General features: G+C 34.0%; 1 protein-coding gene across 5 annotated transcripts in view; it reads right to left on the bottom strand.

Annotated features, from left to right (window-relative positions):
* STXBP5 (syntaxin binding protein 5) overlaps positions 1 to 15,794 on the bottom strand; it is a 147,974-nt gene that overhangs the window by 106,237 nt on the left and 25,943 nt on the right. For 4 of the 5 annotated variants that reach the window (XM_045544545.1, XM_045544542.1, XM_045544543.1 and 1 more), the window contains exons 4-6: positions 15,413 to 15,513; positions 6,529 to 6,663; positions 4,907 to 4,970 (exon numbers count right to left, since the gene is read on the bottom strand). In XM_045544545.1, coding sequence (XP_045400501.1) covers positions 4,907 to 4,970; positions 6,529 to 6,663; positions 15,413 to 15,513 — 300 coding nt within the window. Of the gene's footprint in view, positions 1 to 4,906; positions 4,971 to 6,528; positions 6,664 to 8,582; positions 8,667 to 15,412; positions 15,514 to 15,794 lie in introns of those variants that run through there. The other variant, XM_045544546.1, reaches the window with a different exon arrangement.

Genomic DNA, 15,794 nt, shown 5'->3' with positions numbered 1-15,794 from the left:
TGAAAAAGAAAACAGTACCATTTTGAAGTCCTAATATAAAATGTTTTAATAAATTACTAATAAAAATTAACATTTGTATGTGCTTTGGAGTTTGGACACTTTCCAAATTCTACGTATTATCAGGCAATCTCATCTACTGCACCTATGTATTGATTAGCTTTAAATCACATCCAGCCTAGATCCCTCCCATAAGATGCAGACACATAATTCCAGTGGCCACATCTTCACTTACCTACACAAGAACCTCAAAAGAAATGTGCCCAAAAGTGAATCAATTATATTCTTCTCTACTCTGTTTCTCTGACACTTCCTGCCATAGTTTCTCTCTCACCATTCCTTATCACAACATTTATTCAGTTGCTCAGGCCAGAAAATTGGGAGTCATCCTTAACTCTAGTCTCTCCTCCAACAGGTAAAATCAACAAGTAAATTTAAAATTACATTCTATTATCTAATTTACTTCATTCCATCTCCTGCACCTCTCTCCTGGTTTAAGACACAAACATCTGTTTTCGGTGTCTCTGATTCCAGTCTTCCTCCTCTTTTAGACACATTTCATATTATAGCTAGAATAACAGCTCTAAAATGCAAATCTGATAGGGTAATAAATGCTTCTATTTAAAACTTTTTAATGTCTCACCATTATTTTTAGGATAAAGTCTAAACTCAGTAATATGACCTGCAAGTTCTGTCATGCGCTGACCTCTGTTTACCTCTTCAGCTTCATCCCTTACCACATCTCTGCTACCCACATTCCAGTGTATTCTGAAGTTTATGCTTTCTTTTACCTTTGAGCCTTTACACGTGCTACTTCCCTACCTGGGCCACTCCATTTGAATGGACCATTTTACACTTTGCTTGACTAGTCCTACTAGTCTTTCAGATGTCATTTTAGCTATTGTTTCCTCTCCCTGACCTACCAAATGTAAATTAATGCCCTTCCAGTGTGCTCCAATAACATTCTGTACATTTTTAAACAGAAGAGTCACCACACAATATAATAATGGCCTTTTCCACTTATAAATTCTTTTGCAGATCATAATACTGGTGTATTTGGCCAAGGATTAGTTTTATCTTGTTCATCACAATACTTCTGACATACAACACAGGGACTGACATCTTATAAATATTTAAAAAATATTTTATGAATGAATACATTCCAGAATGGAATGCATGATCCTCCCTCACAGACTATGTGCACTGCCCATCCAAACTCAGTTCCCCCCACACACACTCCAGTATTTTCCAAATCTCAATATTTCTCTGCTTGAAATCTCCTCCCCTTTCATTCACTGAGCAATTTCTATTCATTTTGTAAGCCTAAATTCAGTGTTGCTTTCTTGGTTGTCTACCCAGTTCCTCCAGACACAATAAAGTGCTCCTTCTCTTATGCTACTACATACATTTTCATTTGTATAGCTCTAGTATCTAATGTACTGCCTAACACATAGTAGACACTCAATAATTACTTGTTTAATGAATATAAACATGATTAGTAGATAGTCTACACCTATTCATGTAATCTGGGAATATGAACAAAGTTGGGGATAGACCCAGTAATTTTAACAAAATAGCCATTTAGTGGAGTTCAGATTACAAGGTATAGTTGGAGGGGCTAGTTATTTTAAAAAAAAAAAAATTTTACTTAGTATAGCTATATAGATTTTTATTTCTATATGAAAATCAAAGAAAAACAAGTAAGAATGTTTCCTCATTTAATATTCACCCATAGGAAAAAATTCCAGTTGAAAATACTATTAATAAAGACATGAAACAAACACATTCATGGAAAAAATATTTGCCTAGTTTGTGCACAGCAGAGAAGTAAAAAAAAAAAAAAATAGATGTTCATTTACGTAACTTTTTTACTCACATTAACAATACAGGATAACCAAAATACTCTCTGAAGCTCATTCATTAGTTTAGAACTTCCTTTTTTTTTCCCATTTCTAGTGGAGGGGCTAGTTATTAAAGCTAACAAAATAGGTTTTCCCATCTTGGTAGGGAGTAAGTTTTCCTAACCCAAACTCTTCTTTCCTATGCAATCTGAGATACATAAATCTTCTGAGAAAAACTGGTATTTGTTTCCTTTCCTTTTTCCCCGTCTTTCCAAATATCCTGGACATGTAATATGGCATTTTCACATGGAGGAAGTGAGGAATTTCAGGAATAAGGAAAGAGAAGGAAAAGAATATAATGTAAGAGTTGATATACCGTGTAATCAGCACTGCACTGCTTCAGGACATAGGTAACCTGAGTTCTAGGCTTAAATCTGCCACTTTGTAGCCACGGAGCTCTAGGAAAATAATTTTATCTATCTAGATCTTAATAACCTAAGAGAGTTATAGTGAACTTCAGCCTCACAAGCTAGTTCTAACATCTTAAGAATGTTAGAAATATGTACTAACAGGTTTGATTTTAATGCCCATAATCTTCTGGCTTTTTAATTCCTTTCTCAATAAAAGCAAGAAAATTATAAATAAATATTAAAAAATAGGAAACTAAATTAAATATATAGTACTTAATTAAACTTGTAATATTCCTTCAATGCCTATTCCTACTGGAATATTTTATAACTCAGAGATATTAATTACTTTATGTACTATTGACTAATTTACTAATTTTTATCTTATAAAAAGCACTGAATATGAACATAGTTCTCTACAGCATCAATAACTGACCTACATCTAGAGAAAAAAATGTAGCATAATGGAGAGTACTCCTGGATTGAAATCAGAGATATCAATGTTCAAATCCAAGCTCCACCAATATCTAGCTCTGTACCTCTGGAACACATAATGCCACCAAGTCTCTGCTGCATCATCTATAAAGATGGGAAAATTTCTAACTTACAACTCGATGGGAGATCCCAATGAAATATGAAGTGGCCAGCACAGTGCCTGACTTATAGAACTCAATAAATGACAAATATCACTATTGTAAGTAATTTTACACTAATGCCTAACTTTCTTTAGCCAAGACCACCACTTAATGTGGTGGCATTCACCTGTAAGGTTAGCTTTGAATAAACTTGCCCTATCACCGCATATCTTTTTTCAGTGACAAAATGTCATAGGGATCTTTGGAATCTGGAGAGAGTCTACAAGAAATCAAAGATTATATAATTTATTTTAGCAAAATATTTTTTAAATGTTTGATGAGATTAATTTTTGGAACTAAGGAGAATAACATAATGCAACGTTTCAATGAAAATACTGAGGATAAAAACAGTTATATTAATATATAATTTATTCATTACATAAATCAAGTATATATTGAGTAGTTACTATTTTTATTGTATGTTGGATACTACGGAAAATACAAACTCATATAAATCCTGCCTTTGCGTTCAAGGACTCTTTCAAGTTCAAGGGAGCTGAGATACGCACATATTTCTAATACAAGGCAATATGTGATAAATACCATAAAATTGCATAACTAAAGTACTAACGAATATGGACATAAAAGAAAGCATTTTCTGTCAGGATTATCAGGGAAGACATCACAAAAGATATATATTCAATCTGGGCCTTAAAATGAGGGTATGAATTCAGCAGAGAGAGAATGTTGGGAGAGAATTCCAATCAGAAGGACTCACAAAAACAAAAACATAGAGGCAGCAAAGAGCTGTCCATATTTGGGAAGCTGTAACTGTTTGCTTCAGCATAGCATTTAGGTAAAAATATTCTGAAAGATAAAGGAACCTAGAGCTACATTTTAAGGAAAGTTTATTTTGCTTTTTAGATACTAAAGAGCCACTGAAAGCCTTTGAACAGTAGAACACATTAAAATGGTACTCTAGGAAGACTAACCTGGAAATGATTCAAGAATGAGTTGTAATGTCTTGAACTTCAGTGGTCATTATGAGAAAAGAGACATTACAAAGTAAGGATTAAATGAAGGATTAAAATGACTTAGCGATTGATTCAAGGTAAAAGGGAAGTTTTCAACTCTGCCACCATGCCTCCCACCCAAAGGCTTGGCTTTTAAACAAGTATCTTACATAAAAAGAATATAAAATGAAGATCTAGGTTACTCTATACTTGCTTTATGATTACATGCTAACTCCAGACAGTCCAGTTATCCTTTAGTTTTCCCAGTGGGAAACTAAGAGAACAATGTTAATCAATTTAGAGGCTTGACCTCTCCCACAGCTGAGGAAGGAAACACCTGGTTAAACTTCTGCACAAAATCTAGAGGCTTCACTGCACTGATTTGTGACAGCAATAAACTTCCTGGTATTTATTTAGGTTACCATCATAAAATTATATAGGTAGAAAGATATTATTAAATAGAACTACCCACTTGAAAGTTGGTTTGAATTAGTAAACAAAGATTCATAGAAAAAAATTTAATTATTTTTAAAAGTATTAATTAACTAAATTAACAATAGCTAGATACTGACTGTATGAACCAATTTCAGAGTATTAAAAATTAAAAGAATGTTTTAAAAATATCTACATTATTAATTGGAGCTATTTATGAAGAAAAACTTACGGGAGATGAGATATAAAGACAACTCTAACATAAGGCAATTTGGGATAAGTGCTACAAAAATTGTATAACTAAAGTGTTGAAAAGAATTGAAGACCAAAAGAAAACTTTTTGTCAGGATTATCAGAAAATCAGGAAAAATATTCTGAATAAGCCAAATATAAATAACATGTAATTGCATTTATTAATTTTGAATTATGCTTTAGGGTACTTTTGTATTTTAAAATTATAAATGATTCTAATTCCTTCACTTGTTACTCATACTGAATAACAAGCATTAAGTGTATATGATATACAACTTTTATTAGCAATCTCAGTTTTGCAGGTAAGAGTGGTCCTGGAATAGTTTGCTTATTATACAAAAATTCATGCATTAAAATAATGAATGTATTCTTTTAGGAAAAAATTCTACCTTTCCCTCATCCATTGGATTATCACTTATATGAACAACAGGTCCTGGGTGAGATTTAGATGACCTAAAAAAGAAAATGTTAATAAGTTTTCTCAATTAAAAATTTTGATATGGCTACATATTCATTACAATAAGAATAAATGAATAGAAAATAGAGACATATTTACAAAGAAAGAATTGCAGCAAGCGATCAATAACAGATACATAGTTCTTAATATGGAACAAAACAGGAATCAGGAATAAAATGGTAATTCATGTTGACACGTCAGCAAAATTTACAGTTAAGTACACTTTCTGTATAGGAAAGAATCTTCAATTTAGTCAATGATTTCAGCACAGAAAATCTATCCTCAAGTAAAATTCTCAAAGTAAATATTTTTAAACAATGCAACATCTAAAAGATTACCCTCTTATTTTACCCAATTCTAGCCTCCAATTGAGAATCCCATTTAGTTCCATAGTTAATACCAGAAATAGCAAAAATTCTATTATATTTTTAAAAATCAACAAAGTATTGCTACCTATACCTGCTCAGACAAAAAGAAGTTAATACAGTTAAGAATATGGCTGAACTGATGCCCATACATAATCATATCCCTAATTCAGAAACTCCTAAGTTTGAGAGACCACTCCACTTCATGAGAGCCATCTGTGAAACTATGCAGTCACCTGAACCAGGCCTACCCACTAGAAGTTGTAATCAACTCAAAATAAAAGACCATGAAAACCTACACTACTACCAGGAGACAGATACATGATAATAATGTCCCTGCCACAGGAAGAAAAACCAGGATTAATATACTATTACAACTACACTAAGACGTTACTTACTTAAAAGATATACCACAAAATTATCCTTATCTCAAAAAGATGTAAATACTGTGGAATGCAATGATACAAGAACATTTTTTAAAAAACAAAAACAAAAAGAAACAATGAGAAGGGTCTTGCCAATATCCTTAAACTTTGATTTTTATGTCCCAGGAATGTAAAAAAAATTTGTAGAAAAAGATAAGGCAGGCAAAATTTAAGACAGAGTGAAAAGTTGACATTAAAGATCCTCAAGGACCTATAGCTCAACCTATAGCCTTTCTTGTTAAAATTAGTAAATGAAAACAATCATTTCAAAATTAAGTAAAATCAATCTTAAAATTAATTCTATAATATGTTAACTTTAGCAAACATTTGCCTTATATTTGTTGATTATTAAAACACATCAAATAATCAGTGTTTTCAAACAGTGGTAGCAACCCATTTGTGGGCCATGTTAGAAATAAAAATAATTATAAAATAAAAAACCAGAAAATTTTAGAGTGTGTTTTTCATCTAGTAAGAAGAATGATTATTTCATTAAACTTGTGTTTCATATATATGCCTATATAATGTTTGTATATATCTATATTTACATTTGTAAATTTATGTATATATAATTTGTAAAATTTAAATTTACAAACTGCCATGTCAATTGGATAATACTTACAAAAAGCTAATAAATATATTTAATATCAAGAATGTCTGACACATATTTAATTCCATATGGAGTTAGTGACTGGCTATCATATGATGATATTATAATATATGGTACTGATACTTTCAGATATGAAATATCTGCTCAAACTCACAGTTCAATGGCTTTATTCCACATAATGACGTAGCCTGAGAGTGTGAAGGACTCCACATTGACAATATGTATATTACCTCGTTCAGTGCCCACGTACAGCCACTTACTCTGGAAAGGCAGATGGCAAAATGTAACCCTGCAAGAGAAAATATATTCAAAGAGAAAATCTGAAAAATGTTTGATAAATTTTACTGACTGCATTAGAGGGTTAATCATAGTATATGTAATTCAGGAAAAGCAAAAATGACATACAATCATCAGATTTATCTTCTCATTGTGATTAATATTTAATTATGCTAATTAAATGTATACATCAGCATAAGGTCTTACAGTTAAATAGATAGCATGGCATGATAGAAAGAAGATGAGTTTTGGAAGTTAGAATGTGTTTCAAACGTGGGTATGTCATCCAGTAACTGTATAACCTTGGGCACATCACAAACTTAACCTTTAAGCCACAAGCTTAAAGGATTCCAATATTCACATCACCCCTGGGTACTCCTGTACTTCTCAGGAGTCACTAAACTGACTAATTTATCTCAGTACCTATGTTTACTATTCCTTCCTGGCAAAATGCTCCTCCTCATATTTTTCTTCTGTTCAACATTCACTTCAAATACCATTCTCATTCAAACTGATATCCCAATACTTTGTATCTCTGTGATGCCTGCCTTACACGATAGTTAGGGTCCATCTTCCTTACTAACTTGTAAGCCTCTAGAAGGACAGAGAACCCTTATACTCAGCCTTAGATAATATTTCTGAACTATTTCTTCCTATGCCCTGATGATATCGGAAGACTTCATTAAGAAATTATAGGCTGGGTGTGGTGGCTCATGCCTGTAATCCTAACACTCTGGGAGGCCAAGGCAGGAGGATCACTTGAGGTCAGGAGTTTAAGACCAGCCTGAGCAAGAGTGAGATCCCATCTCTACCAAAAATAGAAAAATTAGCCCGGCTTCATGACATGTGCCTGTAGTCCCAGCTACTCAGGAGGCTGAGGGAGGAGGATCACTTGAGCTCAAGAGTTTGAGGTTGCAGTGAGCTATAATGATGCCACTGCACTCTACCCAGGGTGACAAAGAGAGAACTGTCTCAAAAAAAAAAAAAAAATAGAAAAAAAAAATTATAGTAATTCACATGCATTTACTATAATTTATTATTATTCCAACAGTTTCAGATATTTGATTTCAAGGTAAAGAATGGATACTATCTTCCCCTTTTTGGAAACACTTATTTTTAGTGAAAAAATTTGTATTTTTTTTTTTTGTTAATATCTTTCAGCCAAAGTTGGTTGAATCCAGGGATGTGGTACCCTTGCACAGGAATGGTCAATTGTACAGAAATTCCTGTTCAAAACAAGGGAAACTGAAAGATAAAAAAAGTCAGCGGTCCATAACAGTTTTGAAATTAAGTTTGGCAAATGGTGAATTTTTCTTAACCAGGTTTCAAGCCTGGCAATAATCTTCTTTGGTTCTAAGCTTCACCCTCTTAATCACTGTTCCTTTTTCATGAAAGGTACCAAGCATATACAGCTGAATACTTTTATCAGCCTGCTGTCTCCTTTTATTTTGTACTGTGTCCCTTTACTAACCTGGCAATGTTTCTACTGATACAATTTTCTCAAGAAATTTGCAGTTCTTAAGTAAATTTCATTGGGTTTCACTCCACTAGACAAAAGTCACACCCACAAATCTTTTGGGGATAATTTCTTCTCTATCTTGGCTCCTGCTGAGCTGCCTGTGGAATTATACTTTTAAACTTCCTAGAGGCTCTCTGGTTTAGTTGAGATGATCTTAAAAGAGGCCTTTGTGTGACTGAATACTCTAACCTTTGGGTATGTTATTTTATTTTATTTTATTTTATTTTAGACAGGGTCTCACTCTGTTGCCTGGGCTACAGTGCCGTGGCGTAGCCTAGCTCACAGCAACCTCAAACTCCTGGGCTCAAGCGATCCTTCTGCCTCCGCCTCCTGAGTAGCTGGGACCACAGGCATGCACCACCATGCTGGGCTATATCCTTTGGGTCTTTAAAAATATTTTAGTAAAAACTTACATAAGCACACTCTCACATTTTTCTTCTATGCCTCACTTTCAGAAGCAATTTCTCTTTGCCAGATGCATCAGGGTAGGAATTTCCCAAATCATCAAGTCTTGGTTCCTTCAATAATTCTTCCCTCAATTTATCTCTCTCCTCTTGCATTTTATTATAAAGAAACAACAAAACAAAATCAGGTTGCACCTTCAACACTTTCCTTGGAAATCTCCTCAGTTTAATATTCAAGCTAATCACCTATGCACTATGCAAGAGACAATTCTGTCTAGCATTCCGCCATTATATAACCACTTTCTCCAGTTTCCTGTAACATGTTCCTCACATCCTTCAGAGCTCTCATTGGCAGCAATCTCAAGTATTCAGTCTAACAAACAGCCTGTTCTGGGAAATACAAGCTTTTCTATCATGCTCCTCAAAATCCTTCCAGCCTCTACCAACTAACTGCCTGGCTGCCAAGTGACTTCCACATTTTTAGTTAACGTGTTACAGTGGTATCCCACTTCCACCTACCAAAATCTGTATTAGTTTTTTATTGCTGTATGACAAAGTGCCACAAACTTAGTGGTTTAAAACAATACCCATTTATTATTTCATAGTTTCTGTAGGTTAGATGTCCAGGCACTGCATAACTAGGTTCTCTCCTCAAGAACTTACAAGGCTAAAATCCAGGTATCAGCAAAGCTGCATTCTTACATCCCTTTCTGGAAGAGCTGGGAAAGAATCTGCTCCCAAGCTCATTCAGGTTACTAGCTGAATACAACTTCTCATGGACTGAGTCTGTGTCTCTCCATGCCATCTCAGAGGGTATGCTCATAGAGGCCACCTGTATTCCTACGTGGCCATCTCCATCTTCAAAACCAGCAGGGGAGAATCTCCTTTCCATTGACTCCTTTGCATGCTCTGAACCTTTTGTCAGGAAGAATCTAGTCTCTTTTAAAGGCTCACCTGATTAAGTTATGCCTACTGAGAATAATTCCCTATTTTAAGGTCAACTAATTTGGGAACTTAATTACATCTGCAAAATGCCTTCATCCAGATAAGCATTTGTTTAAATAATGAGGAGTATGTATGTGTACACCAGGGGGCAGATACCTTGGGACCTAACTTAGAATTCTGCCTAACACAGGTATATATTTAGCAGTTGAATGTTTGGGTCATTCATGGTGTATGTGAATACTGCCAAAATATTTTCCAAAGTGACTGTGACATTTAAAACTCCCATGAGTAGGTTATGAGAAGTTTCAGTTGCCTCACAATCTAGGCATTCTGATTGTAGAATTGTCGAATTAGTTTGCATTTTCCTGATGACTGACTTTTGTCTTCTTAAAAAAAAAAAAAAATTAAAAAAAGACTGGGTTAATTATTGCATCATGTTTTAATATAAATCTCTAAAATTGGCATTCGTTCATATTGTAATATGTGCCTGGGTCTCTGCTTTAATGTAAGCTATTCAAGAATTTTACTCATCTTTGTTATCCCAACACCTAGCATAATCTCTGGCACAGAGTGAACACTCAATATTTGGTGAACTGAACTTAATTCAGATTCTAAATTTTTTTTTTTCATTTCCAACTTTGAAGCACTACTGTCACTCTACATTCCTCCTAGGCCAAACAACAATGGTACAGGAGTCAGTCCATTCAGTAGTCTAAGACATAATTTGTCTGGGCCAGTATTGCATTAATACAGTCAGAAAAATTCTGTATTCCCTAATCATATCTACCATTAAACTACTTAGCATTTTGTCCTAAATTTTTTTTAAAGAAGTGTTTTCATTAATTCTTTTGTTATTATTTTTTACAAGACTTAGCTCTAATCATTCTTATGTTTACCTTTGGTTATATACTCTTTCCTTCTATATAATCTTTTTATATAACATTGTAAAGCCCTTGTGAAACCAGACCAGTCTCTCTGAATATCTCTCCCTGTTTTCCTTGTCAGAATTTCTTAGTCATTATGGATCATTTTATTCTAGGAAGTTATCCAAAACTTCCTGAACATCTTTCCTTTTACATTTTCAAGGTCATCAAATTGTAATTGTCTTTCCTCTGAGTATGAAAAGAATTTTCTTTCTTTCTTCATTTCAAATGTTGACTGAATATGTGGTTCTGTACACTCAAAATTCCCAAGATGACTCATCACTTCCATATTGTCAACCAATTCTCTTTGTAGGTTAGAATTAGATCCAGAGTAGCAGATCTACTATCTGCCTTTCTATCAGGCTTGGATATCATTTCATTCTTGTGTTCTAGTCATCAATTTCATCCTACTAAGTCATTTCTATTGCTTGTATACTTTTCATTAAGCTGCTTTCAAATAAAAGTATTTTGACAATATCATGCAATTACCACCGAAACTGTAATTCTAGTTCTTTAATTTGTTCCAATATTATGATTACATTTTTTTCTTATTTAATACATGCAGTGAGTTAATTCCAAATCTTTGTAAGACCTGTATAGATTTGGGGGTGGAGGGAGGGCCTGGTACTTATCCCAACACTCTTACAGCTAAGTTCGTGCCTTGTTCATGTGCATATTGAGTGAATTATAAGCTTTATAACTATGCAAAGCAAAATATTTATGTAATATGATAAAAGTAAAATGTGAAAAATGAGGTTTTGTTTCTACATTAACTTATTTATGCTACTAGGAAATCAGATGCTAGGGCAGCAGCCAGTTCCTGCAATACATTGTAAGCACCAAATCACTCACTGTGTTAGTATCTGAATGGATTACTTCATTTCTCAAGTAATTTTTTTTCCTTAAGAGGACTGTAGACATGAATGCTCCATTGATATTTAAGTTATCACAGAATTTTGATTATTAATGTTTTCCATGTAATATTGTATTTTCCTTTCACCACTTTAGAATGCATGCATACTTATTTTATTCTCAAAACTTAACAGATTCATCATCAAATGAAATAGCCATATGTGAACTATAAATCAGAGTATTATAATAAAGGAAAAACATATTTTTAAAAATATTAATAACAATTTCAATATTATGACTCTGCTATTCAGGTATTTAACATACCTATGGGAAAAATATCCATTCTATAAAATTTCAATAAGTGAAATTTTTCTTGACCCCTGAGAATAAATAACATTTATGTGAAAGTGTTATATAAACAGTAAGTCACTATATAAATTGAGATATAAATATCAGACAATAATATTGGGTACTAAATAGGAAAAGTCATACACATAGTTTAGTCCTCAGTCTTAAAATGCTTCATATATTATTATTGTAAAACTTATGTAAAAGTTTAATATGGCTGAGAATACTGTTCATAGTAACTCACGGTGATGAAAAAAGACTAGCAGATAGTTTTAATTGTTTATCAACCCAGGACTTCCTCCTAATTTAAATATATTTACAGGAAAAAGTAATAATAAAACAGATTTTTATAAACTTTCCATATTTTTCTCTACCTTTCCTAGTTTTACAAGTAAAAATGCAAATAACATAGAAGTAAAACATAGTAATTTAAATATTAAGGTAACTCAAATCCATTGTAGATCGAGAGGAAACTAGGCTATTGCTTACTGTACTTCAATGTCAACAATAAAAATAAACTGTGTAGTAGTCATTACAACTATTCACAAATATTCCAGTTTTCTTCCTTCTCGGGTGTACAACTGAAATTAGGAATGGCCACGTGACCTGCTCTGGCCATTAGAGGAGCAGAAGAGATGTATGTCACTTCCAGACAGAAGCTTTAGGAGCTAATACGTGTTTTACCACATTCTCTTTCTACCTCTTCAGTGGTGATTGGTAATATCTTATTTTACTTTTTCTTTTCTTTCCAAGAAACCTATTAGAAGTAGAGATTGGCAATATTTTAAAGACTGACTGTTCCTCAGCCAGGATTCTGGAGTAAAGTCGACAACAAAAAGGAACAGTGTTCCCAAGAAACCCACAAAAGACACACGGTGTAAGGAAAAATAAATTGTGTAAAGTCATTGACATTTTGAGAGTATTTGTCGCCACAGCATAGCTCAGACTGTCCTGACTAATACAAAATGTAAACACTGAAGGTAAAGCAGTTGTATAAGGAAAAGAAGGCTGGACTCCTACAAATGAAGGGTGAAAGGATGGGAGGGGAATGACAAGATCCCACCCCTTCTCCTGTCTGGGGAACTACTCCGACAGAAGGCTTCCACAAGGGTACAGACTGCAGTAGGTTATGAAAAGTTCTGAATGCCACAGAGCTCAGGCTCAGGGGCAGAACAGGTACCGCTTCTGGGAGCAGGTTCCCAGAGCTAGCGGAGAGCCTTCATTCTGCCATCCCCTCTGCACCTGCAGGATAGTGCTGAGAAAAACTAGGGTCTTCCCAAATGCCACTTCTATCTTTTCAGCCACTTGAGGAAATCTTCAGTCTTGAGAGAATATGACAAGGTCTATCCATGAGGCACCAGGGCCCATTCCTTGGCATTTTAAGTTCAACGGCTGCCATACAAGTTTGTAGCCATCCTAGAGGATTTCATCCAGGGAAGTTATTCAAAGACCAGGTACTCCTGCTACAGTTCCTTATTTACTGTTGCCCTAATGAAAGCCAAAGGGGAGCTTAACTTTGAACAGGCCCATATATATATATGGTATAGCCTATTGCTCCTGGGCTACAAACCTATTGCTCAAAACAGCATGCTACTGTACTGAATACTTCAGGCAACTGTAACACAATGGCAAGTATTTGTTTATCTAAATATATCTAAACATAGAGAAGGTACAGTAAAAATACAGGATAAAAGATAAAAAATGGTACACCTGTACATGATACTTGCCAGGAATGAAGCTTGCAGGACTGGAAGTTACTTTGGGTGAGTCACTGAGTGAGTAGTGAACAAATGTGAAGGCCTAGGACATTACTGGACACTACTGTAGACTTTATAAACACTGTACTGCCCTACTGAGAGCCCCTCCTGTTGCACTTGATAATTTTTGCCACTTTAATGACCTAGATAGCTGACCCCTGAGAAATACACTGAAATAATAAACTAGGGTTTGTGCCTTCACAATGCTGACAAGAATATATGTCATGGGGCATTTCAGTAACCAGATGCTGCAAATAACCATTAAACTTTGCTAACTCTGTGGTCTTTGTGTTCCTTTCCTAGAAAATAGCTACCAGCTCTCAAGGTAACATCGAGGAACTAAAACTTTCCAGACCTCCTGCCACAGACTCCATGATGCCGAGACCCTCCATTCATCACAGGCATTTGACATCTGTATTAGCCTAACTGCTGATCCCATGACCCACACCCCATACCTCTGCAGAGCTCAGACACAATCCCTGCTGCAGCATGGAGCCACATTCACTACCCATCTATAAAAACCTCCATCCCCAGTTAGTGAGAAAGGCAGATTTGAGAATTATCTCCCATCTTCTAGCTGATGTCACCTTCAACAAAGCCCTTCCTCCCCTAATACTTGTAGCTACTGGCTTTTTGTGCAAAAAGCCCTTGTGGTTTGGTAGCACAAATACTAAATACTTACTATGTTAAAAAATGGCACTAATTATCTTTTCGTTATGAATCAGATGTGGTATTTATTTTTCCTTACATCTTCTAACTCTTCAGTATCTTTGTTGCTATTTACTCTTTGCTGTATTCCAAGTACCATTTCCTCCAACTCACATTTCTCACTTATTCTATGAAACATCATGAGGATCATTCTAAGGTAGTGTAAGTTAAGGCCCTAACTCAAAGGTTTCCTTCCTTCACTTCAAGGCCACACTTCTTACCTCTACAACAAAAGCTCTCACATTCCTTTCTTTCCAACTTTATTGTCAAGAGGTTTCAATCATAAGTTTAGACTTTAAAGAAGTAAAAATTAACTCAAAAAAAGTAGCTACTCAAGAAAACAATTCAACTTTTCTTCATAAACTTAAAATAAAGAGTCAAATGTTTCCCTTCTGGTTTTCCTGTAAGATTAGAAATTCAAATACATTTTTCAAAATATGAAAAAAAAGATTGTGCCTTTAATTCCAACTACATAAATATAATATACATACATACATGTGTACATACACACACATATATATATATAAAATAAAAAATATGTCTCACAAGCTATTGGGGAGAGGGACTATATCCTCACTCACATTTCATGCCAAAATAAGTTCCCTGTAAATCAATGATTTAAGTATAAAAAAAAAGAAACCTTAAGAGTACTAGAACCTATAGAGGGCAATGTTTAATAAAACTGGCATGAAAAAGTCCTTTCTAATGAAAGCCTCAAATTCATAAGTCATATTAGAAGAGATTTCTTTGACCAAGCTGTTCCACTTCTACAAACTTATCTTATATATATAATTGTACACGTGGACGAAGATATATATGTAACATCACGATAGAGCAAAATGAATAGCAGACTGGAAATGATATAAATGTTCTTTGATGAAGACTGTATAAATTATGGCACTTACAACAGAATATTATACAGTTATGAAAATGACTAAGGAAGATTTAAACGTTATGAGACAATCTAATCAGTTATGTTGTTAAGTGAGAATAAGTTACTGGAACTGTATGTACTGGCTTCCCTTTTATGCAAAAAAAAAGAAAACTGGATAGGGATATTTTTCTTTTATACAGACTGTAAACTAAAAGGACACAAAAGAAATTTATGTGGTTGTCTCTGGAGAGAAATATGAGTCTGGAAAGGAAGGAATCTTGCTTTTACTGTATGTCTTTAGGAGTTTGTGAATTATTTTTTATATTATGCATAAAGGCCATCACAAAAAAAACAAAGAATAAAATGCAAAGAAAATGTATCAAAATATAATAGTACATAGCCTATATATATGATAACTGAGAAAATTCTTACCTTTCTCTGCAAAATTTAAGCGAATGTAGTATCGCAGGTCTCTTTTGACGTAAATTCCATAAGTGTAAGGTGTCATCAGCCAAGGCACTCACAAGAGCTCCCTTAAAAATAAAGTATAATACATTTTATATATAATGTCATTTACAAACATTAATGCTATTAAATAGCTGTGAAAAATATCTCCTTCCCAAATTTCAACACTTTCTACCAGTAGATTTAGTTCTAAGAAACATTTGCCTCACCCAAATTCAAAATAGCTGCTGTAAAAAAGTATATTACATGTATTTATATATAAATTAAAATATGTTTTAACTTCTTCAGCAATTTAAAGTATAATTTACTATCTTATAAATCGGAAGTATACTAAGATCTAGTAGGACAG

The sequence above is a fragment of the Lemur catta genome, chromosome 2, assembly GCF_020740605.2.
Source record: "Lemur catta isolate mLemCat1 chromosome 2, mLemCat1.pri, whole genome shotgun sequence".
Lineage (NCBI taxonomy): Eukaryota > Metazoa > Chordata > Mammalia > Primates > Lemuridae > Lemur > Lemur catta.
The sequence above is the reverse complement of the archived record's forward strand: the minus strand, read 5'-3'. Positions and strand labels throughout refer to the sequence as shown.